Source organism: Engystomops pustulosus, chromosome 5 (genome assembly GCF_040894005.1).
Source record: "Engystomops pustulosus chromosome 5, aEngPut4.maternal, whole genome shotgun sequence".
Classification (NCBI taxonomy): Eukaryota; Metazoa; Chordata; class Amphibia; order Anura; family Leptodactylidae; genus Engystomops; species Engystomops pustulosus.
The window spans coordinates 32,395,031-32,422,472 of NC_092415.1; the positions used below are offsets into that span (position 1 = coordinate 32,395,031).

At 44.5% G+C, this 27,442-nt stretch overlaps 1 protein-coding gene across 1 annotated transcript; it reads right to left on the reverse strand.

Moving 5' to 3' along the window:
- Nucleotides 1–402: 402 nt before the first annotated feature.
- Nucleotides 403–26,031, reverse strand: TMEM64 (transmembrane protein 64). Its single transcript, XM_072151552.1, has 3 exons — nucleotides 25,272–26,031; nucleotides 4,786–4,941; nucleotides 403–3,211 (listed from the first exon to the last, which is right to left on the reverse strand). Exons 1-3 carry the CDS (start codon nucleotides 25,857–25,859, stop codon nucleotides 3,026–3,028), a joined length of 930 nt encoding a protein of 309 aa, XP_072007653.1. The 5' UTR covers nucleotides 25,860–26,031; the 3' UTR covers nucleotides 403–3,025.
- Nucleotides 26,032–27,442: the final 1,411 nt, after the last annotated feature.

The following is a 27,442-nucleotide window of genomic DNA, read 5'->3' on the forward strand; positions in this document are numbered from 1 at the left end:
TGTCCTTTAAGACCAATGTTTTAAACACTAGTCTTAATAAATTCCCATCCAATGGGTCCATGGTGCACCTTTAACATAGGGGGTGCGACAGACTTATGTCTGACTTTGTATGATACATCTGGCGCACGGTCCCCTAATTTGTGTCACATGATGCCTAGTGCAGCGTGCGCCAGAAATGTGTCTCAGACTGCTATAAACGTTGGATAAAACTCGTACAATGGGCTGTTATGGATACAGATGTCATACTTTAGATTTTAGCTAATTTGAAGAAAAATGAAAGAAAACAATACAACAAGAAACTGTAAACAAATATAGTCATATTATTCAATCATTTGAAATCACGAACATTTCTCATATCTGGCAGATTCTGTAATGAAATGAACGACCTCGTTTCTCTACAAACTTTATCCTTTACCCTTGGTCCCGGCTCATTATGTGGAATACACAAATTATAGCATTGACAAAGGAAGAATTTTTTTTTTTTTTTTGTTCCAATTTTCACTCAACACATCTGTTAAATTATAGTTTAAAATCTGAACTGGAGCCGAACGGTCATGAAAAGTTCACATTTCAAAAAAGTCCTGAGTAAAAAAGGGGGAGTTCATATTAACATCTCGGAATACAAGTTTAGCAGATGTTCTCGCCTTCAATATGGACAAAATGTGCAAAGCAAGTGGAACAGACGCCGTACAGCAATGTACGAGTCTGCCTTACACACAGTGGAGGCGGCCATTTTGTGGGCGGGGTCAAATTTTACAGAGATCTTTCAAAGGGGACTCCCTCCGCTGTGGGTAAGCAACACTTTACGCAAACGTTAAAACAGAAATTTCCAAGCGATGGCTCGATTTAAAGCTTATATTACACGTGGAAACAAAAATAAATTGGCATAAAAAATTCGAAGGCCACTCAATAGTTCACGCTGCAGACGGTCCAGCATTAAAATCTGGAGATCTGCTCATCTCCATGAATTTCTCCACACGTATTGTCTAAGTACCTCACTTATAAGTATGCAATAGCGTTACAACTACATCATAAAAATAGAATAAAAGGACGCCTAAAATACAGATTGCCATGTACCATATAGGAACTGAGTCCCACACAACGAGGAGATGGCAAGTCTAAAAAGTGTCAGCAGGGCAAGAAATACCTCGAAGTTAATCAGAGTCATCGTGACCACCCAAAACTTCACCTCCTAAGTGTCCAGAATTCAAGACAACGTTTTCTTAGCCCCCCATTTATTTACACACTGCCCCACTTACTCCAAGGCCTCTTCTGATGGGTTCTACTAGAACTTTGTATACTTAGATTTCTGGATTAAATCACTTTTTTTTTTTTTTACATTTCAGAGCCAAAGCGATCTTATACAGACATTCTATAACAGGCACGAAACCTTAAAGGGATTGTCCAGCCCCACTACACCAAAAAAAAAAAAAAAAATGCTATAAAAAGTACTAAATACAAAATGTAACCTCTTAACAATTCCCTGCTGGTGTCCTAATGAATTGCCTGGGTTCTCCATTGGTCATCATTTTTGCAGATTCATGTGATAATGTGTCATGTGATCAGTACAGCCAATTCCTGGCCTCACCACTAGAGGCGGGAGTCGCCAATCATGTGGTTTCATCGACTCGAGAAGGGGCATGAGATTGCCAAGGCTGGTATTACACCTTCCATAATTATATAGTAGCGGATACTAGTGGAGGCCGGACAAACCCTTTAATGTGTCCCTTTTAGATAATACGACAACTATCTGTGAATCTAGCCCTTGATACAAAACATGGCTTATACCCGCAACATACTCCAGTTGTATCTAAGGAACTCAAAGCGTGAACAAAACACAACTGGTTTAAGAGCACTTTGTAGGGGTGTGGGGGATGGGGAGGGTCTTCTGAATTGTTTCCTTAGGACAATAAAAATGGTCCTGTGGTTATCAAACACTATCTAGGCAAATAGTAAAAGAAGTTATAAACCGAACACAGAAATGACTTTATATAAAAGTCCTACCTAAAACATTCATAAATATGTACGTAAAAGTTTCCACATCATGTTCATCCAACGTGGTTAGATTACAGGACGGCTACTCCGCACAGGGGTAACTTCCGCCCATCCTAAATCACAAAGTTAAAGAGAAGGTCCACCCTCGAAATCTATTCCATCTGTATTGTAAATGAAGTGTTAAAGCAGCTTTACAAATATCCTACATAAAAAAAAATATATTACTATTGTTTTATGTTTCAAGCGCCAATGCAGGCTACTGTGATGTCATGGCAACAGACTACAAACAGACTACATGTAGTCTGATCATCTGCCCTCTAGATCAATCAAATCAAAGTCTCAATTATATATACGTGTATATAATATGTAAGAGAGAAGCAGGACAGATGAATGGAAGCGTTATCGCAGCATCAGACTACACAGTGTTTATTTGTAGTCTGTGACCATGGAGACGCATGTCTTTGCATTAGAGCTGTAGACAGAAAAAGATTTTTTTTTTTTTTTAATCCAATCTGTAAAATGGCTCAATTTCTCATTCAGGATGAAATGAAACAAAATGAAATATAAAGATATTCCTAAAATGGACCTCCCCTTTAACTTGACTGGGACTTTTATATACAGATTTCTGAAAAAGGTTTTCTAGGTCCCCACCTATATTTTAGGTGCAATGATCCCCTAACGATACTATAAAATGCAAAACAAAACATGAAATCACAAAGATAATTTAGCATTTTATACAAGTTTTCTTCATTTTGTATGAAATTGCTATGTGCATCAATAAATAAATCGGCCATGACAATTGTTCTTAAGAGCTGTGCAGGAAAAGTGCATTGTATATGCCATGGCACACACACAACGTGAAGATCCAAGGACGCTGCCAGCATGGAGATCCTGACCGGGCGTCCTCACAAATAAGGTCAACCACGTAAGGTCCAATTGGAAAGTTCTGGAGGCGCCCAAAAGTCTTCCTTAGTTCGGGAAAGTCTCTGAAATGTTGGCAATAACAAAGGCTGCACGGCTTGAGCCAAAATCATACAATGTTGATCCCACCCATAGAGAATAAGGTTCTTTTGCTGCAGAAAATAGAGTTGCCGCCATTAAGTTGGCTGCCCTTCAGGGAGGTCTTCAGCTCCATCTCACAGGCCATGATGGCGGCATTCAGCTCCACCTGTGCCCGATGTACGACATAGAACATCAGTGCTATGCTTATCACAAGCTGTGGAGGAAGGGGAACAAGAAGATTAAAGATGAAGGCAGAACGTTAAACCTACAGGGCTGTCTAGATCAGTCACACTCCTCCTGGGCCACATCAGCCTAGTGGTTGCCTTAAAAGGGCCGAATGTAATTTCATCACTGCGTATATGTATCTACTCCTTCACAGTCGAACAAATGGTTTAGTATTCCAGGATACAGCATTACTATTACAAGAAGCCATTGCACAGCAACCACAAGGCTGAGCGTATTGTTAAATAACCTGAGATATCCACATAATAAATATGTGCCCCTACAGTAGCCAATAGTCACAGTGTCTTTCCCACAGTAGCCAACAGTTGATTTTCAAAGCTCCTCACCTTATGGTTCACTCTTCCCCACAGCCCAGTCCTTATGGTTCACTCTTTTAAGCAAGCCCCCTCCTAACGACGCCCTCTTTTCCATGAACCCCTCCTTAGGGCGCCCTCTTTTCCATAAACCCCTCCTTAGGGCGCCCTCTTTTCTGCAGCGGTATCCTTGGGGGCTTTAAACAGTGGGCAACAGAAGCCTCCCCCCCTCACTTTAACGATCCCTTCAAAGCACCAAAGAAAAGACGGCTCCTTCTTCTGGGGGAGTGGAGAAAGGCAAGTAACAGAGTACCGGAGGCTTGACCATCAGGACAGGGAGATGGGTCAGATAACACAAGGCCATTGGCCCGCAAGGTCTTGTGTTTAACACCTGTGGTCTACATCAAACCCTCTACAGAAGGTCCATTTACACAGGTCAATGATTGTCCCTGAACAAAGTCCCATAAGAACATGGCAGCATTTGTAGGTCAGCCCGCACCTGACAAACAAATATACCAAATTCCCCTGGATAAACCTAACCCCCAAAACTGTTGACATTTGTGGTAGGGGACCCAAGTCATCAACAATGTAGCAAGTCACAGCCTCCCCATGAGACACTTGATCCATAATGCAATCTTGGTTTGAGTACACAAATATATTAATTGTCTATCCAACTATCAATAGTAGTTCCTGGAGAACCCCTTCAAGAGAACCACGTATCCTCTAGGAAATAAGGATGTTCCCAAAGAACAGGTTGCTTTTCTCCAAGAGGTTGTCTGGAGGAGAAGCTTCAGTGTAGTATTGGATGTTTGTAGTTTGTTGTATATCATGAAGATTATGGAAAGTTATGGCCTTTTTGTTTATTTTTATGCAGTTTTCCTGCACTATCATCAGGGGTAATTCTCTCCTGGTGTCAACATCAGTGGGGCTACTTGACACAGGAGAGCCCATGGGATAGCAGTGGAATATAAAGAAAATTTATTGCGTATATATGGCCAATGCACATAAATAATCCACATAGTGTTGCTATCCTGCCATATCTAGTGTTGCTGCCCCCTCCCCCCACCTTAAGATCTTGTCCCATTGTCTACAACCAAGTTATGTGGCTTTAAAAAGTCTAGACGAAAACAATCCTTACAGTAATTTCCTGTTTTTAATTTCAGGACCACTTTAAAAGGGAAACTGTGGTCGGCTCCTAAAATCTACGACACCTGAAGTCATACATCTGTGGGATATGAAGAGCGAACGCTACCTGTAAGCTGAATATGAAGTATCCACTAACACTCTGTTCCGCAATGACATCTTCCATGGTACGCAACGTTGTTCCCAAATAAGAATTCAACAGCTGGGTCGGGAATAGTCCAATCGAAGATGCTGCTAGGTAGTTGGGTAATGAGAGATCTGTGATCTAGAGAAAGAAAAAAAAACATAATAAATAATAATAAATAAAATGTAAATGAATAAAAAAAAAAAAAAATACAAAAAAAATATCACAGTAAAATCACAAATCTTATTAACTGCCTGCATACCATGTATCGCTGAATCAGCCCTATGTAGTGCAAGGGGTAAAGGCCATATGATCACGTGATCGACAGATGCCACGCTTCAGCTTCTAAAATGGAGTCATCTCCCTTAAGCAGAGTGTCACATTACTAGAAATTTTTATTTATTTTTATAGGTGAACAGGCAAGATTTCAAATAAAAGAGGGAATTCTGGAAACAACATTTCAATGAGCCAGAAGGGCTCTGAGGGGCGTTACCAGAGCCTCTCCATGCAGTAGCTTCACAGACTATGCTGTTGTGAGATTACAACAGTGGGAGGGGGAAATGCTGAGGGACCAAGGGAATACGGTGACAGTGTAACATCAGGTGAAGCTGTGGAATGGCGGGGCTCTGGTAAGGCCACTGCAGAGCCTTTCTGGATCATTTGCATAATTGTAAAAGTTGATTTTAGAAGGAAGGAGGCGATTGATAACATATAATCATAGATCCAGGCACTGTGACTGGTAATCTTCTTAAGTGTCCCTGGTTTAGCACAAGGGACTTGGCGGAGCCAGAAAAACAGCTCCTGATGACAGGTTCCCTTTAACATTAGTAAATATACTTTTATTTGTTTACTTAGTAATGTTTCACTATTTTTGCACAGCTTTGACAGGTCACCTGAGGTTACTGGTATTTTAGAGGATACATTGATCTTTTCTTTGCTACTATGTGGGTGTAAACATGCTGTTTTCTAGCTTTTAGTTTATGGTTTTCATTGTGTTCTTTAATATGGCGCTTGCCATGCAGGTTAAATTGCGTAAAAAGTGTTTGTTCAGGTCGCTAGAGACGATTCCGTTTTTCCCTTTGTGATTGTTTTGACATAAAAATGTTTTAATGCAGAACAAGAGGTTTGTGTTTTATTTTAAAACATTTAATATTGAAGTCCTTTTAGGTGACTGGATCACTAGAATAAAAACACTTCAATACTTCTACGTACCAAGAAGCGGGCGCTAGGGGAGTACAACCAGACATGGAGGCAAGTAAACCATTCTCTCCGATGCCTTTTTGTGTTGCAGTTTTTTGCTACACTCTCAAAAATCCCTACGTTTTTTATATTTTCGTTTGCAGAGTTGAATAAGGCCTATTTTCTAAAAAAATGTACAATTGCAATGAAATTACAAAAATGCATGTGCCCCATTTCTGAGTACCTCCCCTATTCTTTGGGTCGGAACAATCACAAACATAACACATTTATATAAAAGTTTGTGATTTTTTTTTTTTAAAGGAAATTTTTCATAAAGAAAAAAAATTAAACCTTTGTTTTGAGTCCAATAACCTTTGCATACTTTGGTGTACGGACCTGTGTATGGTGTCTTTTTCAGGACGAGCTGATCATTTCATCGCTTCCATTTTGGGGGCTGCACCACTGTTTGATCTATTTGTTATTCAATTATTGTTGCCGAAGCGGGAATTTTTACATGTTTTTTTTTCGTTACAGAGTGCACCACCAGGTAAAATCATTTTTGTATTTTTATAGAGCAAGCATATTGGGATGTGACGAGACATGTTCATGATTTTGTTACATTTTTGTGCTCTAGGGAAAAATGGGCAATTTGAACTTTTAATTTTTTTTTTTACTGTATGTTTAGCACCCCCTAGGTTAGTGGTGGCGAACCTATGGCACGGGTGCCAGAGGCGGCACTCAGAGGCCTTTCTGTGGGCACCCGGGCCATCGCCCCAGCACACCAGACAGAACTCAAAGAATTTTCCTCCAGTTCCAAGCAACTTAAAAGATGCTGCTTTCAGTAATATTCTGATACTTATTTCGTTATTTGGGACTGTAGCAAGAGGGAGAATGAGTAGACAGGGCCGAATTATCTTTGGAGGACCTCCTGCTGTCCCCACAATTCTCTGTGTACAGAGGGACACTGGAAAGAAGCTAAAATTATGAAAATTTTCCATCTTTCAACTGTGTTGCTGTCCTCAGGAGGTAAATATGAAGAACAGGGAGCAATAAGTTACAGCTTTCATTTTTGGTTGGCACTTTGCGATAAATAAAGGGGGTTTTGGGTTCAGTTTGGGCACTCGGCCGCTAAAAGGTTCGCCATCACTGCCCTAGGATAATTGATCCCTAAGAGGCCTGATCTCTCCTACCATATACTACAATACAACTGTATTGCAGCATATGGGGATTTTGCCATTGATCTGTATCTATCTGCCTGGGGCAGATCCTTACAGAACTTTCCACGAGAAAGGCTTGGGGAGCCGGAGAGAGATTCCTGGCTACCATGATGATTAGATCTGTACTGCCACCCCGTTCCTGATGACTCCAGTGAGAGGGACTATGCAAGACCACGGCGTTGCCTTTGCCCGCTGCATTTAAACAGGAATTACAGTATTTTTCGGACTATAAGGCGCACCATCAATAAATGCCTGCTTAAATGTCTAGGTTCATATATAAGGCGCACTGGACTATAAGGCGCACTTGATTATAAGGATGAATGACCAGCAGGTGGCAGACCTGTGCACAGTTCAAGGCAGCTGTTGTCTGTAAATACGGTTCATATATAAGGCGCACTGAACTATAAGGCGCACCTTTCTGAGAAAATCAAAGGATTTTTTGTGTGCCTTATAGTCCGAAAAATACGGTAGCTGTTATGTTAGAAGAGGGCTCTTTCTGGCACCATAGCCGGCAGTAGTTTGCACCCACACAATCCCTGTGCTGTATATGTAGGCCTTTCTGCCACAACAAAATCCCCACATATAACACGCTCAAAAGGAGTTTAAAGGGATATTTTATGCCGTCTCACAGTATAAGTACGGGAGCTATTCTTGTCTCCAAAAATATTCCAATAGAAATAATGGTACTGAATTGTAATAAGTTGGGTCGTCTCAGAGTTTTTCTTTATTTCAATTATTTCAATTACGCGGTTCCTGGCAGCGTCTCGGAGATTTCTGGCAGTGCGTGTTTGCTTCATCTTTAATTAAATTTCGCAGTGTTCTCTGGGCCAGACTGCTGGATTGAAACGCTCAAAATACAATCAGCAGCGCCAGCATCTTATTACGGCAGGATCCTGAAGTCATCACAATGGGGTTGCTGAGATGTCAACCTGGGAGAGCTGCTTACAGGGTAATACTATAGCGGCACAATGCTCAAAGTACCAGATGCTAAAAAGGAGTCTGTCAGCAGTTTTGACCGTGAGAAAAAGCAGATAGTGTTAACTAACAGTCATGGAGATTAAAAGGGAACCTGACAGCTTCAATTAACCCCCTTAACCACCATCAGCCGTTCACAGGATATCTTATGTCGTTATTGAAGGACATCTACCACAAGGATGAAGCATTGTACACCAAGCACACTGATATACTGGTGTGTGCCGTCTATGGCAGGATTTTTTTGTTGTTGTAAAAAACAAATGTCCTAAGAAGCTAAAAGAAGAGCAGATCCTGCCAGAGGGGGCACACACCAGTATGTCAGTGTGATTGGTGTACAATCCCTCATCCTGGTGGTAGATGTCCTTTAAGGAGGATCAAAAACACCATCCTCCAAAATATCAAAATCTATACATCTATATGGTGAACACTAACAGAAATAGTCCAAATGTTTGAATCAAAAATCAAAAAGGTTGTATGGCGCATCCTGAAAAAAAAAAAAAAAAAAGACCTCTTACACCAAAGTAAAAAGATTTTGTGGGACATTTGAGCATCTTATTTTTTTCCTGGGTTTTAGACTTGTTTGATTTACCTTAGGAGGTTGATATATCAAACAGCCGAGTCTATGGGGTTTTTGTAACTTTTTATTAAAAAGTTGCAAGCTTTTCTGCGATCCCTTCTAAAGTTTTTCCTGTGCAGATCAGGACTGGAGTTTGCTTACGACTTTTAACCACGATCTGCTCCAAAATTGCACCATTTTTATACATCCACGTCTGGAATGTGAAGCTATAACCGGCGCAGCATTGCTAAATTCTTCTGCATCTAACTTTGCTAGGCGAGTGGAAAAGTCAAATTTTTCTGCAAATGCGCCAAAAAAAGTTGCAAATATAAGAGGAAAAAAATGAGAAAAGCCCAAAATAAATGATCCCCTATTTTTCTCACAAAATGGAGTCAAAGTTAAAGACGATTCATCCCACAAAAAATATGACTCCTTACACCCAAGTATATAAAAAAGCAAAAGGTGTCAGAATAAGAAAGGACAAGCCCTCATGTGGCTTTGTAAATGCAAAAACCAAAAAGGATTATGGTTTTACAAAGAGGGAAGTAAAAAAGGGAAATTGTAGGGGGCTGTGTGTTAAAAAGTTGCGACCGGTTCTGTTAACCTGTGTCGGTCTCAGAACTTTCTTTGGGAAAATCTGATAAATTGGGGCCACGTCGCACTTGCAGGTTAATTTACACATCAAAAAAAGATAAAAAAAACCTTTAAGGATTTGTGGCCTTAAAAGGTTGTGGTTGGGGAGGAATTCTGGAATGGTTTTAAAAAGGAAACGACCCCGATCCCCAAAGAAAACCAATCCCTATATCGGCCCGATCCCACAGACTGCACACCATACACAGGATGGAAGTCTATCCTCATGCAGAACTGCAGCACCGGCACGGTATGAACGGTTACATTGTTAAATAAATATTTGCATAATGCAAGGCCTCCCGTCCTGTGCAAGCTGTGCAGTCCGTGGGATAGGTTCAACATACGCTGGTGTGCAGCCGGCCTCAACGAGACGGAGCTACTAATGCAGGGGAGCTCTACGAGTCATACGTTTAGTATTAAATAAAATAGAAAACGTTTACACAAAACTGGTTTTGAAGAATTAGTCACATGCCAGGAGGCACAACTCATAGACTGAGCCAGTCCGATGACTCCCATGAACAACTAAAGTTTAATTTACCAAGGTGTAATGATCTGCATGTACCAGAAACCCACTCATCGCACATATTCTAGCAGCACATTACCAACGCCTGGCTTCCAGGAGATGAATGAAGGTGCCAAGGACAGCGGCTCACAGACTGGCATCCGATTTATTACGACCCCCGCAGAGTGCGGCTCGTCTATGCCCAGATTCACGCTCAAAATTTATTTGAGTCATTGTGAGCCACGACCAATCAGCAGGGATTGCGAGAACACATAGAAAGAAAACTCATCATATTTATTAAATCCATCCGGGAAACCCGACCACTACCATGGTGGATCCCATGACAGAGGCCAGAACACTGATAGGATGCGACACATACCGTTATCCATCTGTATCTTAACTTTTGTTAACCTTATAAATGGATGTCTAAAAATGAGCTCATAGAAAGGAGTGCGATTGCCAAATCAGACTACATTGGATTAACTTTGCAGTCTGTTACCATGGAGACAGAAAGGTTTGAATTTCAGCTGACGACTATTTTATCTATTGACAAAGTTGACTTCAGCTTAAAATACAATAGAATTTTTTGTGTTAATATTAAGAAGCTGCAGACTGCCAAGACATGTTACGAGTTGTAATTGTGTATTGGCTTTACAGCATCGTCGTCTCAGAGCTATGATTACTCGAGGGCCAGAATTCATGGTTTCATGTTACCTAATGGAATGGTCTTCTATTTTCGCACGCAGTCCATTACTAGTCAATTATTTACAATCCATTACTACAACATATCAGCACGTGACAGCTGTGCCAAGGGGTTAGTCGTCAGGAGGCAGCTGCATTTCAAAACAGCAGGCGACTCTAGATCTACCAAATAACACAAAATGTGCCCTTGTAGACCACAGGAACCCAACAAAGATGAATGGTAGATTAAATATTTTATCCGCAACCCACAAAATTGGGAAAACCTGGATTATCCAAGTGGGTCTTGGTAATTAGACCCCATGAAATAAGCAGAATGGTGGATGACAAATTTCCCTGACCCGCACTGAACTTTTGGGTTTCAGCTGACCCATTAACCCCATAGAAGTCAATAGACCATAGACGGAGCCTAGTCTAAAGTCTATGGGACTTCCAGTGGTCCTCCACAAGACTGGCTGCTATCTGTAGTATCTTTCTATTAGGCCATGCCAGATCAAACGACCGGTTTATGGGATCTCCATTCAATGTCACCTTGTGGGGCACAGAAATTTAAAAAGAAAAAAAAAAAAAAAAAGAAAAAATACAAATGTTTATGTAAAACATAAAATGAAGTCTAATACAAAGTGAAAAGAAAACAAAACAAAAAACCTAAAACTAAAAAAGTCAAACACATTGGGGCACATTTACATTGCACTTTTGTCGTACTGTGCATGTTCTTCTAGGCTAAAATGGCTTGCACAGGTATGCAAGAAGCGTCTGTGTCACTATTGTGTCATACGCAGCCCTTTTGTGGCGCATCTGCGCTGGTCTCCATGCGACAAGTTAGGGGGCATGCTGCAACCATCATACACGGAAATAGCACTTTCCAAATTTCTTAGTAAATGTGCCCCATTATGTACTTCCACACCTGTTCCAAGCAAGGCTAAAAATCTACAGGTTGTTGTATGGGATAAATACTAATTTAAAAAAGTCCCCAAAGACCCCAAACTGACATCTTTGAATCATCCATTACACAAATAAAGTATATTCAACGCAACCACAAACTGCATTATTTAGGTTCTACAATAAATGCAGAAAATTACAAAAAAACCAATATCAGATTTTTCGTTCATTTTTTAAATATACCCCAAAGAAAGGGTTAATATGTTCAACAGTGGGCCATATGAAACACCCTCCAAAAACTACATTTCATCCCATCCAAAACAAGACCCCACACAGTTATGGTGCACAAAGAATGCAAAAGTTATCGCTTGTAGAAGGCATTGACAGGAAAAATTTTTTTTTAAATAACCTGGGCATTAACGTGGAAAATAAGTGCAGAGATAAAGGGTTAAAACCATTTTCCATTAGGATATTGTGCAATGTTCCCAGGGATCTGGCAGGTTTGGGAATCGGAAGTTTAAAAGGTGACGGAGAACAGAGGAGACTCGTTCTCATACACAGGAGGAAACAAGTGTCCAAATGTTTATAAGACGACGGCGTCTTCACATCCTACACGATTCCCGGATCACAGTCTGCTCCTCCAGACGCTCAAATAACCAATGAAGTCACTGAATAGAGCGAGTTACAAGGTAACGGCCTGGATACAGAGTGTGGTAGAACAGGTCGGGCCGGCACCATAACGGATACACCTTGTTCTAATCCCAGATTCACTTCTGTCCTGTCGCCAGAGATGAGCTGCGCGGCCGACACCGAGAAGATTGTCCCGGATCTGTTACTCACCGCTAGACGCCGGCTCATAAAATATACAATTATTATCAGTCTGGTCTTCTGCCAACGTCTTATCTGCTTCTTTCCGAATCTTACAGAAGGTTTTATACTGAGAAGAAGAGGAGACTATTCTTTCCACAAGAAAAACAAAAAAGTGCAAATAATCTCCAACTTGGTTTCCCCTGGTCCTGCACTCTGCACCCCGCTCTATGGGTCAAAGTATGGGGGGCTCCCGATATGGTAGACTCACAAATGACAACTCATGTAATACTACATTTCCCCTGCAGTGGACGTCACCGCTGACTATAGCATCAGCATTCCTAAAGGGGTTGTCACTATGTACTTTAAAGGGAGTTTACACATTTTAGGTATTGACCATGGAGATTTTGTTTGTTTTGTTAATAGCAGCAGGACTGTGAAAAAATAGATTTACGTCCTATGGTTTAGTAGCCTCAAACAACCTTGTATTTAGCTGTAAGATATTGTTACTTTACTTTGCAATTGAGTAGATGAATGCCTTATGGGTGGCGCCTACCCCAAATGTGTCCCAAAATTTAATTTAAAAAGAGGTTGTCTGGGAAAAGAAAAAAGAGAGCATCTCCATGAGATTAGCAGGACTACATTCACACAAACGTAGCCCAGACGAGCACACATCAGCGTGCGAGAGGAGGAGGAGGAGGAGGAGGGGTGAGCGCCGGTAGCTGTCTTAGGCTAGATTCACACCAACGTATGCCCGCAGGGGCCGTGGCCTGTTGGGCATCCGCCGGTGCACGATGGAGAGGAGTAGGGGTGACCCCTCTCCATAAGAAGACATTGGGGCAGATTTACTTACCTGGTCCGGTAGCGATCCTGAGGTGTGTTGTACAACGAGAATTCGGGTCCGCCGCATTTCACTAACATCGTGCGCCCGAGTTCCTGCATCTGTCGCTTCTGCGCCGAGGTCCGCCGGAGTTCACCTTCTTCCTGGTGCATGCGAGTGCTTGATCTTGCGACGCAATTCCGTTTTTAAATTCTGCGGTTTGTCCAAAACCATCAGTTTGAACCCCTGGCACGCTCTCCGATTTGTGTTGCATGCAAGCCGGCGGCGATGCGCCACAATCCGATCGTGTGCGCCTTAAACCCGGGGCAATTTGGCTAAATGGACGAAAGTGCGGCGTTCGGACCTTTAGTAAAATGTGCCCCATTGTAACAGATCAGCAAATATACCGTGTACTGCTATACTGTAGTAACAAAAATAAATAAATAAAAATAAAACATGTTGGGTATCACCACGTCCCAAAAGTATTGTTCAATCTATCTATATAAATGGTTAAATGTGGCGCTAGGTATTTCAGACATTCTGTCACAACAACTTGTAAAGTCTCCGTCATTACTTTTGGAATAGTTGTGCGTCACACGAGAGACTCCTGCGGGCGATACATTTGTAGGTCAGGTGCTGCCCGTAGAGAAGCACATACCATCACAGGTCATCCCCCAGGAGCTCCGAAAACTAAATATTGTTAGTCACATGACTTCATGTTTAGCCCCTGGGGTGGATTACATTGTTTCTCCTAGACCAGTGATGGCGAACCTTTTAGAGCCTGAGTGCCCAAACTTCAACCAAAAGCCGCTTATTTATTGCAAAGTGCCAGCGCAGCAATTTAATCAGTAATTTATTTCTCCTTGTTCTTTGACAACTTTCAGTCGTTCAGCATCCTAAAGACACCAACAAAGTTGAAAGGAGGAGGGCAAATTTGCCTATAGTTGTAGGAAGATTCTGCAGGAAGATTCTTTGAGTCCTGTCTGGTGAACTTCATGCTGGGGTGATGGCCTAGGTGCCGACAGAGAGGGCTCCGAGTGCCGCCTCTGGCACCAGTGCCATAGGTTCGCCACCACTGTCCTAGACAATAAAACATAAGAAAGATACACGAGCAGATAAAAACAAAAATGTAAAAGTAGACGACTCATAATGAAAATGAGCAAAGCCCAAAGATATCAATGGAGGGAATCGGAACAGTCCCTTATTACACGGCAGTATAACCCCAGGCCCGGGACACCGCCGCCATAACTGGAGAGATAAAAGTTCACGAGAGAAGTAATTACGCCGCTATCCAGAAAAGTGATATCACGTAAAGCCGGGATTGTGCGGATTACACAGCTAATGGAACTTGTCTTGGGTGTAAGTCACCTCATACTGCTGAGAAGATTACAGCTTACACTTTCATAAAGAAGATAAAAAGAAAGTCTTCATGCCGAGTGGTACCTGATATACAGATACTTTACAGGGACTTGGATTGGAGAAGTGTGTGGTATCATCTGCCGTTACTGTACAATGCCCAAAAACTGGGAATCTGTGTAGCAGGTGCAGTAAGAGTTTTCATGGAAAGGGGAGAGTGCGGGGACTTTTTGCTTTCTTCTGCTTCTTATAGTCCGAATGTTTGGAGAATCCAGCACTGCCGGACTCTCCTGACCGCCGCCCTGGAGATCAGGTGAAGAGCTAACAGAGCATTTCACCCAATCTTTTATAAAGCAAAGCCTACACACTGCTCTCCTTCTCCCTGCAGGCCCGAAATGTAACATGCAATGACCTAGGGTGCTGTCAGGATCACATGCTTACTGAATCAATCAAGATCCTCATGCTGTCAAGTTTTAGGATGAAAAGAAGTTGTGAGCTGGGACATGGTAAGAAGTGTGTGTATAGCAGTGCCGAGTGCGTTCCCGCGAGTGTGCGTGCGTGTGTGTGTGTATAGCAGTGCCGAGTGCGTTCCCGCGAGTGTGCGTGCGTGTGTGTGTGTGCGTGTGTATAGCAGTGCCGAGTGCGTTCCCGCGAGTGTGCGTGCGTGTGTATAGCAGTGCCGGGTGCGTTCCCGCGAGTGTGCGTGCGTGTGTATAGCAGTGCCGGGTGCGTTCCCGCGAGAGTGCGTGCGTGTGTATAGCAGTGCCGGGTGCGTTCCCGCGAGTGTGCGTGTGTGTATAGCAGTGCCGGGTGCGTTCCCGCGAGTGTGCGTGCGTGTGTGTATAGCAGTGCGGGGTGCGTTCCCGCGAGTGTGCGTGCGTGTGCGTGCGTGTGTATAGCAGTGCCGAGTGCGTTCCCGCGAGTGTGCGTGCGTGTGTATAGCAGTGCCGGGTGCGTTCCCGCGAGTGTGCGTGTATAGCAGTGCCGAGTGCGTTCCCGCGAGTGTGCGTGTATAGCAGGGCAGAGTGCGTTCCCGCGAGTGTGTGTGTATAGCAGTGCAGAGTGCGTTCCCGCGAGTGTGTGTGTATAGCAGTGCAGAGTGCGTTCCCGCGAGTGTGTGTGTATAGCAGTGAAGAGTGCGTTCCCGCGAGTGTGTGTGTATAGCAGTGCGGAGTGCGTTCTCGCGAGTGTGTGTGTATAGCAGTGCGGAGTGCGTTCCCGCAAGTGTGTGTGTATAGCAGTGCAGAGTGCGTTCCCGCGAGTGTGTGTGTATAGCAGTGCAGAGTGCGTTCCCGCGAGTGTGTGTGTATAGCAGTGCAGAGTGCGTTCCCGCGAGTGTGTGTGTGTATAGCAGTGCAGAGTGCGTTCCCGCGAGTGTGTGTGTATAGCAGTGCAGAGTGCGTTCCCGCGAGTGTGTGTGTATAGCAGTGCAGAGTGCGTTCCCGCGAGTGTGTGTGTATAGCAGTGCAGAGTGCGTTCCCGCGAGTGTGTGTGTATAGCAGTGCAGAGTGCGTTCCCGCGAGTGTGTGTGTATAGCAGTGCAGAGTGCGTTCCCGCGAGTGTGTGTGTATAGCAGTGCAGAGTGCGTTCCCGCGAGTGTGTGTGTATAGCAGTGCAGAGTGCGTTCCCGCGAGTGTGTGTGTATAGCAGTGCAGAGTGCGTTCCCGCGAGTGTGTGTGTATAGCAGTGCAGAGTGCGTTCCCGCGAGTGTGTGTGTATAGCAGTGCAGAGTGCGTTCCCGCGAGTGTGTGTGTATAGCAGTGCTGAGTGCGTTCCCGCGAGTGTGTGTGTATAGCAGTGCAGAGTGCGTTCCCGCGAGTGTGTGTGTATAGCAGTGCAGAGTGCGTTCCCGCGAGAGTGTGTGTATAGCAGTGCCGAGTGAGTTCCCACAAGTGTGTGTGTATAGCAGTGCCGAGTGAATTCCCACGAGTGTGTGTATAGCAGTGCCGAGTGAATTCCCACGAGTGTGTGTATAGCAGTGCAGAGTGAATTCCCGCGAGTGTGTGTGTGTGTGTATAGCAGTGCCGAGTGCATTCCCGCGAGTGTGTGTGTATAGCAGTGCCGAGTGCGTTCCCGCGAGTGTGTGTGTATAGCAGTGCAAAGTGTGTTCCTGTGAGTGTGTATATAGCTGTGCAAAAGTCTATGTGTGGCATTACGGAGTGTGTTCATGTGAATGAATAGATGTAGCAGAACCAAGTGTGGGAATGAATGGAGCTGTATGTGCCGTGCTTGTGTGTGACCCAAGAGGAAAATTAATTAATTTGGTGCAAAATATAATTTTTCCTTTTTAGGACGACTAAGTCTGAGGTGTGATTTAGATCTTGCAGAAGCAACGCCACTCCTGTCCATGGGTCGTGTGCAGTATTGCATCTCAGGTCCATTCCCTCGTACATTGGGAAGAGTTGGCGGCTGCCTTACAGCTGACCGACCTCCTACAACCTCTTCATGTATATTGGATTTGCAGCCGTTACATACTAGATCTTCGGAGGGAAACAACTTGTCATCCTATATTAGAGAAGCCACATACCATACGGAGCGGTGTAGCCGCACAGATAGCTGAAAGGTCAGCACGTTTTTCATTAGAGACGAGAGAGAAAAAAAAAAAAAGAACAAACAAGGTTGTACAACAAGGAACAAAAGGCTAATAAAGAGAAGTAAATCACATTAACAATCCTAACGTTACAGAGCTAGAGTGAGGTCGATACGTCTGCTCCAGCGGAAAACGAAGGAGGCAGCAAATTATAGGATATAATGACCATGTAATGCAAAACAGGCCCTCGTCTACACCCAGTGTGTACGGGCAGCTTATGTTATGGCAGAGCTCCTGCCCTCCATCAACCCGCAGTCTTCTCTTTTATCATCTGTGAGACTACCTGCAAAATGACACACTGGGGCAGATTTACTTACCCGGTCCATTCGCGATCCAGCGGCGCGTTCTCTGTGGTGGATTCGGGTACGGCCGGGATTCACGAAGGTAGTTCCTCCGACGTCCACCAGGTGGCGCTGCTGCGCTGAAGTTCCCTGGAACGCACTGGAATACACCGAGCCGGGCTGAGTGAAGGTAAGTGCAAGCTCCGCGACAGATTTTTTTTTTTTTTAAATGCGGCGGTTTTTCCGAATCCGTCGGGTTTTCGTTCGGCCACGCCCCCCGATTTCCGTTGCGTGCATGCCAGCACCAATGCGCCACAATCCGATCACGTGTGCCAAAATCCCAGGGTAATTCAGGGGAAATCGGGGCAAATCGGAAAGATTCGGGTAACACGTCGGGAAAACGTGAATCGGGCCCTTAGTAAATGACTCTCAGTCTCTTTAAAGCACAAAAGTGTTATGGTCTTCAAAACCCTATTCACACTGTGTCGGTAGAGCAGCACAGAAGAATACTGCATTCCCAAGGGAAGTACTTGTAGCAGATGAACCGCCGTGAACAGTGGCTTAGTGGTTAGCATTACAGCTTTGCAGCGCTGAGGACCTGGGTTGAAGTCCCAGGGTCAACATCTGCAAAGAGTTTGTATGTTCTCTCAGTTTTTGTGTGGGTTTCCTCCGGTATTCTTCCCCACTCCAAAACATACCGGTAGGTTAATTAGATGCAGCTTCAAAGGCTGCTACACTGTCTTCCCTCCCTCTGCGAGATTTAATCTCACACAGTGGGAAGGGAAATACTCCTGCACAGCCTGTGAAGCTAAAGCTAGGAGCAGCTCCGGTAATTTTCCTGTGGGGGCCCTTTTGGCTCATTAGCATAATTTAAAAAGTTGATTTTAGAAAGGAGGCCTTGAATAACAAATAAAGAAGATTTACACAAAGTGCCTGGATCTATGAGTAAGTGTCCCTGGTTTATGATGGTAGATTTCCATTAAGGAGTTTCCCAGGTCATACATGAATTTTTCATACTTGTGGTGGTAAGTGAGTACCAGAGGGCTCCATCCACTAAATACAGGCCATGTCGGGGAACTGCAGCTCAGCTCCTACTAAGATACAGATCCCTGGCGCCATCCCTACACTGTACTCTGAACAAGCCACCTACAGCAATATGACTTAGATTAGATGTAGCTGTTAATGCGGAGAATGTGCCGTCAATTCTGGGTCACAGAAGACTGCAGAACATTCAGTGTTTTGTATACAGATGTCCGGAGAGATGAAATATCATAGACACTAAATACTGGTCGTCCGGACATCATTTATTACAGATTCTCACGTTAATATTCTGTAAGACATTGTTGCATTCTACATATAGAGCAGATGCCGGAAATGTATCACGTCAGTTGCCACGGTTACCTTTGCGATTCATTACAAAGTACTAATTGCGTAACAAACGTCTTTTAACCTTTGCACGACGAGGACGCTGTCTAGAGGAAAGGCAAAGTACACATGGAACAAGAGACACTTCTGAGGCACTGCGCAAAGCCACGAGGAGGTAAGACAACTCTCAGATGCTACTGCGCTGCCACTGCTGCTGATCAACAGAATCAACAGACACTGCAGATAAATCATAGAAAAAAATAAAAAAACACACATGAAGTTTGTATTGCAGGGTAGAATAACGGTTTCAGCATGCTGATGCATGAACAGATCCTGCCAGCGACAGGATCTGACGTAACCTGGCATTAGGCAGCCCCAGGGCACTCATCAGACCTGTGCTGCCGTGGAAAGAATCTGCCCCCCCCCCCCTGTTGTGCCACAGTCTCCAGTCCATGGGTGTTAAAGCAGTAACATAGAGGCTGACACCCGCACAAATTGTGTGGCGCTGTCAAAAGCTGGATATAATTGTAGGGTTGCATAATGCATTGAAACCTCAATACTTTCATACTCAAAAGAGTTCAAAACTGGGATTCTGTCATTTTCGGTACTAAGAGACTTGTGCTGTAGTACAGACTCCTGGTATCTGTCTGCAGGGGATTCCTCAGAGGAGACATGGGGCAGGGAATCATTTGTATAGAGGTGTCAGGTCAGGGAATCTTTTGTATAGATGTGTCGGGTTAGCTGCAGAGCTGGGACCACGTCATCAGGGAAATATCACCATCTGTCCATATATGGTGTTTCTACGTCTCAAAGGGCTTCCCCTGACACAAAGGGGCAGATTTACTTACCCGATCCATTCGCGATCCAGCGGCGCGTTCTCTGCGGTGGATTTGGGTCCAGCCAGGATTCACTAAGGTAGTACCTCTGACGTCCACCAGGTGGCGCTGCTGCGCTGAAGAGCATCGTAACGCACTCAAATACACCGGCCTATCCTGGATGAAGGTAAGTGCAAGCTCCGCGACACTTTCGGTTTTTTAAATGCGGGGGTTTTTCCGAATCAGTCGGGTTTTCGTTCGGCCATGCCCCACGATTTCTGTCGTGTGCATGCCAGCGCCGATGCGCCAAAATGCGATCGCGTGCGCCAAAAACCCGGGGCAATACAGGGAAAAATCGACGCAAATCGGAAATATTCGGGTAACACGTCGGGAAAACGCGAATCGGGCCCTTAGTAAATGACCCCCAAAGTCTCTATCCTCTATCCACTAGACTATGTGCTTACTGTATCTCACTATGTATCACTACATTATCCATTTTTTGTTTTTTTTTTAAACAAATAATTAATACATTTAAATTGAATTAATTTATAAGATTTTTAATTTATAAGCCGCGCCCCTAGACATTGCGTTTCTAAATGCACTGTAAACGCCCCATGTGACCGCACCGAATCCAGATAATACTTTTTTTCTTCAAGTATAGTTATACTTTTCTGGGTATTGCACTCAAAATAATAGTACTGCACTTACCGCAGCGCCATACTATTACAGTGAATTGCAGGAGGGGGTTAAAACTGTTTTAAAGACAAAGCTCTGTGTAGAGACTGGTGCCAACTTATCCATGATGCTGTGGGCACCTAAAAACTTGGCACTACCTCGCTGAATAGGAAGCGCAGGATTCACCCCCGGAATTCCATCCCGGAGTAATCATCTGAGAGTGTTACCCTGCAGAGGTAGGTTTTCTACTCACCTCAGCCGGCACCCTGCACCTTTAACTTCTACAAGGCTCAAAGTCATTTGCACAACTCATTTAATGCAAGTTCATGAATAGCAGCACTTAACAGTGTAAAAAAAACAATTTACGTGACCAGCATGCGGTTACCCATCATACATGTCAGTAGACTATTACATGCCAGAAAATTAAAGCACAGGCTCCTCAGTCATCATTCACCATGGAAGACGCTCCATGTTTAAAGAGGTTTTCCGCTTCAGGCTACAGAGCCATGTGACCCGTATTCCATAGAGGAATGAAGTCACACGTCACCTCACTACTACAGTCACTTCCAATATAATCTGTATGGGAGAACCACGCAGTCAAAACAGAAGCAACGGATCATTAAGCCTCATAAAGTATGTGATCTTTGTTTAAAAATCCTTATCTCCTTTTCAACACTCAACCTGTGGACAAAGGTGGCGACTCCATGTTCTTCAAACTCTGGACAACCCTTTAGAGTACTTAAGTTAAAACTTGCCCTTTTATCTATTAAAAAAAAGCCTGTAAAGTCATATGCAAATGAACTGAGAAGAGTCACTTTTTGCCGGAGACGAGTCGCTTGCAGAAGTTGGAAGGGGAGCGTCACTTCAGATGTTGAAATTTACGCCAAGTTCTAGTGAAATTCTACACCAAATGTGGCGTGATCTGTGGGGTGAGATAAATCCACCTAATATTATAGTAATAATAGACTCATTTTTCGGATCTCATTCTGTTCTGTGAGTTATAGTACTGGAGATATTCCGGTCAGCTCTACCACTGCGATGGCGCTGTATTCACCATTAGCGCTGCTGGGTAGCTTCTAGCAGGGTGAATATAGCCCTATATCTATTGACGTATTTGGACCATTACTATTATTACTATTAGCTCAGGGCTCCAGGGTCTTTGGCTATTACAACGACCCCCCCCCCATCGGAACACTTCTTCCCTCCTTTACTGCTCCCTCCTCAAAGAGTGTTATGGTCGTGAGAGCAGGGAGGCGGGGGGAGAATTGACCGATAGGGAACGTAATAGCCAGAGAGGCTCTGGTGACGCCCCTCGGAGCACTTAATAAAAGCAGTGGTCCAAACCACCTAATAAACACAAGACCATATTCACCCTACTGGGAACTACCCAGCAGTGTTAATAGAGAATACCTTTACATTACTTTCCATAGAAGTGAAGTTTTTATTTTTATTAATTTTTTTTATTAGTTTTAATTTATTTGTATTAAACCTAAAATGGATTGTGGAAAAATTTTTACCATTGTTCCAAAAGGTGAAATCTCCTTCATTGTAAAAAGTTGTATACAAAGCTAAATAAAAGTCCTCAGCTGTTAAAATGATCTCCTGCAAACATTACCCTCCATGGGTCTCCAGCCCCGGGGCTCATCCAGACACATGGAATGTAGAGCCATTGTCTTCAGGAAGTCTTATACATCACGTCATACAGAGCACAGGGCAACCGAAAGGTCTCTATAGACGGAGCGAGTGCTAAGCCCTGGGCAGAGGAGACAGGAGGATGCAAAGAGAAAAAAAAAAAGAAAAATCACAACGGAAATTTCCTACATAAAATCCAGTAAAAAAAAAAATTTATCAGAAATTCTACAGTGTTTATATCTTTATTCTTTGCGGATTTGGACAAATATTTTTGTCGACCTGGAAGATCTGTATCAAGATCCATTCATTTCAAGGGAAAGCTGTAGATTTTCTCCCCCTGAGCGGATTTGTCCTTTTTGTAATTTTTTTTTTTCCCCATTTGCGTGAAGGTTAATCTCCGTCATGTGAACTTTACCCCCGGGGTAAATTTACACAGAACATATTTGTTGCAGAAGTGTCTGCAAATATTTGGGACTTGAAGAAAACCACTTACTTCTCACAAAAACACCATGAAACTTCCTGACAGACAAAAAAAAAAAGTGCGTGGAGTGGGAATGAGCCCTAGGGTAATCTACAAGTATTGTCACAGACCACCTGTCACCCCCCCTGAGTTATAGAAGTAACTGCTGTACAAAACTACATTTGTGGATCAGCTTTTGTTATTCCTTCTGGGAATTTGAGTAAATTGCCAAGTAGGCGTGAACAGTTGTGGTGTGGGTCCCTGCATTGTATAACACAGGTAATATTTGATATGAGGAGTCCATTCATCCCTGCTGTGATCATTATTATAATTCAGCACTGCCGTTGCCTGGTGAAGAAGGGACTTCCGGCATAATATATTACTTTGATGCTTGGAGTCCCATCCTTAAGGACGCAGTCTGTCCGTGAAATCTTCCCAGTGCACAGTCCAGGAGTAACAGATCGACTATGGTCATGTACCGCTCATTCGGTAGATCAGACTGCCTTGGGACACCCCATGGTGGTCACTCCCAGTTGGTGGTGAGGAATGTAGCAACAAAGTGTTAAGAAAAAAAAAATAAACTTGTCAGAATTGTTATTTCACGTGGAATACAAGTAATTGTCCGGTGAGGTTTTATGAGACATAAGTGCAACAGACCCTTCCTTCATTCCAGGTCACCTCCTAGGGTCATAAATTCATCAACTTAAAGGGAACCCGTCACCAAGGACTTTATTTTCACTACGGAAAGGTTGTAGAAACCCATCACACCTGCCAGTGCAAAAACATCTTTTTGCCTCTTAAGCATTTGCATTACAATATAATTGTGTGTTCTAACTTACCTTGCACCCTGACAGAATCCTCTGTCAAGTCCCAAGGGTTGGGCTTTGGTTTGGATGCATTTCAAAAAACAAAATGGGACTTGTCTGCGCTGCAAACTCCTCGGTTTTTGGCCCCCACATTTGTGCTCCTGTACTGCTCCTCTCTCCCCCACTGATGTCGACTCAGAAGGCTGTGAGCTCTGTAGGAGCAGGCAGGAGGAGCTGTACAGGAGCACAAGGGTGGGGGAAAAAACTGAAGGGTGTGCGGCACAGACAAGTCACATGTTGTTTTTTGAAATGCATCCAAACCAAAAACAAACCTGTGGGACTACATAGTCATAGAGGATTCTGTCAGGGTGCAAGGTAAGTTATAACACACAATTATATTGTAATGCAAATACTTAGGCTATATTCACACTGCCGTTGCCCGCCCGTACCGTACCGTAGCGGGCAACGGCAGTGCACGGGGAGAGGAGGAGGAGGTGAGCGCAGCTCACCCCCGCCCCTCTCCATAGCAACCTATGGCGCACGGCCCCGTATTACGGGAAAAGATAGGACAAGTCCTATCTTTTTCCCGGGTACGGAACGGTACGGTGCCGCACGTGTGCTGCACCGTACCGCTCCCGTAGGGTGCCGTGCGCCCATAGGAGTGTATGGGGGACGTATATCGGCCGTATATACGTCGGCCGTATATACGTCCCCCATACGTTCGTGTGAATATAGCCTTAGAGAAAGCAGAAAGACATTTTTGCACTGCAGATGTAATGGGCTTCTGTAACCTGTCTTTAGTGAAAATGAGGTCCCTGCTGACAGGTTCCCTTTAACCTCCCCTTACTAAATGCATCCATAAGCGAAAGACGCCCTGACGCATCAGATACAAAGCGGTTTAAAATATTTTGGGATCATGGATTTACTGAGCTCCGTAAATCTCTAGGATCGATCACACAACTTTCTAACTTTCAGATCTGTAAACTGTGTGAACAAATACATATATAGTTGCACCCGATTTTGTCGGCCACACAAAGCTGTTACTGTACATCACCGGGGGGTCAGCAACCACCCATCCTGCAGTCACTGCTGTATCATCCTGACCTAAGGGTGCGATCACAGAGGACGCCCAAGTGCGTGCCTGCGGGTGCATGCGCCTAACTAGCTACACAGGGGTGCAGAGAATCCATACCATTCCGCTACAGTAAATCTAGAGGAAATCTGTGGCACAGCCAATTCATTCAGATTCAGGGCAGATTTTGGAGTCAAGTTGATTTCTCCTCTCCGCTGGATCTGATATAACCCTGACATATAATGGACATGCTGAAGATTGTAAAATCCCCAGCATTGTAAAATTTCTGTGTATAAACCAGCGTGTGCAGCATGACCACAACACTGTAATCCGCTGCAGATTTTATACACACACTTCTGGATGAGAAAAGCCCTGCTGCGTTTATAGGGGAGGTCGGCCGTGATAGACCTGGCGACTGTATAACGTGTATGGGCGACTGTAGTGTCTGAACTTCTCTGCCACCAATAGCAACTACAATCCCGGTGTGATGGGAGTTGTAGTTCTACAAGAACTTCTAAATGGCGACCTTAGGCCAAGGTTACACCGTGCCTTGTAGATTCTGGACATTACAATTGGTGTTTTAAAGGGGGATCTTCGCACCTATCCTAACTATTTCAGATACCGGTGACCTATCCGTCATGGATCTCTGATCATTGAGTGTTTAGGATTCATCATCATTCGGGCGCAGGTGGATCTAATCTAAAATGGAACACCCCTTTAAACTAATAATTCCACTGACACGATAGATATGTACAGAAGCAGGGACATGTTACTTGTAGTCACATCCATGACAATGTCACACTCAGGCGCCATAACACACATGACAACGCGGTGACACTGACTACCATCAATGTGGCCACGTAACCTCACAGGTGTCATCCTGTGGTCCGGGGAAGCCCGTGGGTCAGCAGTGATTATTGCCTGTGTGCCCCCATCCCAGTATTAATGCCGTGACTCCCCCCACTATTATTGGCTTCAGCTGGGAGTTGTAGTCCCTCAAATACATCCCAGTAGTAATGCTGTGACCCCCCCTAGTATTGGCGCCCAGCTGGGAGTTGTAGTCCCTCAAACACATCCCAGTAGTAATGCTCTGAACCCCCACCCCTATTATTGGCACCATCAGCTGGGAGTTGTAGTCCCGCACACACTTACCGAGAAGACAGCATTCTGGAGCCCGAAAGGAATGGGGGTGAGACGGGCCAGGGCGACCACCTTGAGCCCGCTGCCCCCCTCCACCACACGGATGACAGCACCCAGTCTCTGGCTGCTCTCGATCTTGGCCAGCACCCAGTGGGTGAGCAGCTTCTTGCAGATGAGGTGGGCGATGAAGGTGCCAATGAGCACCCCCACTATGACCAGTCCGATCCCCAGCACCAGGCCGTACAGGTAGCCGGCAGCCACGTTCAGGACGATGTAGCCCCAGACACAGGGCAGGGAGACCAGGATGAAGCCCACGATGAAGAGCAGCACCCCGACTAGACTGTCCAGGCTCTCCACCCACACCAGCAGGTCCTTCAGGTAGTGCCGGGCCAGGGTGAGGGAGGCGCAGCACACTGCGCTCACAGCGCACAGCAGCACCAGGCTCCGGCACCAGCACAGCCCCGAGCACGGCTCGTCCTGCGCAGGCGGTGGCGGCGGCGGGCGCCCGTCCTCTTCCATCCCGAGCAGCGCGTCTTCCCGGCCGTGCACCCAGCGGCCCAGCGCCTGGCGGCCATGAGATGCGAGCAGCTGCAGCGTCATGCTGCACGCCTCAGTCCCGGGTGAGAGCAGTCACTGGCGGGGCCGAGCTCCCCGCTCCCGGACATCGCGCGCACCGACAACAACAGCGGTAGCAGATGTCGCGTCCTGCAAGCAGCTTCCCCTGCTCCGCCACCGCTAATACGTCACGCCTGGCAGGCGCCTGTGATTGGCTGGTGGGCGGGCCTAAGAGCGCAGATCGCTTGGAATGCTGCTGCGATAGGCGTGGTCATACTCCCCGCCCCCTAGTCATGCCCCGCCTCCCCGTACAGATGTGTAATCTGTGCTCCGGGAGTTATCCGGCCACTTTCACACTGTCAGTATTTTGCCTCAAATACAGGAGAAAAAACACTGAAGAGATACACAGGTTTACTCTATACAGTTTCTCTGGCTTTGGCTGATACAATATAAAATAGATGAATTAGTGTGTGAACATGGGCTTACTCACATCACAGACAGAAGGGATAGGGGGAAATGACTCTGCCCTAACCCCTTCACGACTGACATATGACCTATCTGCACAGGACCTTGACAGTGTCAAACTTTAAATGGTCCAATCTTCTGATCCCTGCACCTAGACACACAATGATGTCCCATTAAGAGGAGAATCTCACACGACCAGAAATATCCACTGTTAAAATTATAGTATAAAATGTGCTTTTTAAAGACAGATCTCAGTTCCCAACGGTAATATTTATTAATGGATCACTCCGGTTCTATTTTACCTAAAAATACAATCCTCATAGGATATTAAAGGGGAGATTCTCCTCTTTAATACAACACCATGGAATGTATTTCTCGATGCCACAGTTCTGGCGATAATTAATAAAATTATTCAAGTTAAAGCCTCACCTACAGAACAGAACTGCAACAATTGACCTGGACATTCCGACACCAATGACCCTCAGTCCGGTTTCATTCCACCACCTCTGCTCCAGGTTTATCATGTAATATAAGAGACTAAGGTCACATGACCCACTGGCATGACAAATGTATGGTGTGTACATGAAGGTCATGTGACTGATAAGGCCAGTGATTGGCTCCACCCGTCATGTGAACAGTCATGTTATGGTTACGAGCTAACCAATGGGGGTTACAGTTTTGCACAAAGTTTTAGTAACAACCCACTGCCATGTGGTAAAAAAATATTAAATTTTAAATTAAAATTAAAAATTTTTTTTCTATAATTCTCTCTGCTATGTGAAATCCTGCAGTTTACCTATAGTCAGATTTTGCCTAAGATGAGTCAATTTTAGGAGCGGCATTTATGATGCCCCCATCTCTAGTTCTATACCACCTAGAAACATGCTTTTAGAGTCTGAAATAAGACAAGATACTAAAAATAAGAATCTCATCTATCAGATCACATCAGGCTTGTGGGTCTGTAAGCTACAGAAGTGGAGATACAGGCAGCTAAAGAAATAGGAACTGGATCTTAATTTGTAGATCACATTTCCAACTATGTATATAACTTCCTATATATTGAGTTGTGTAGATCACAGACCTGACGTGATGTGACAGACTCCAGAACCAAGTTTCTAAATACAATAGAACCTGAGGTCGGGTCGTCTGAAGTGGCACTCCCT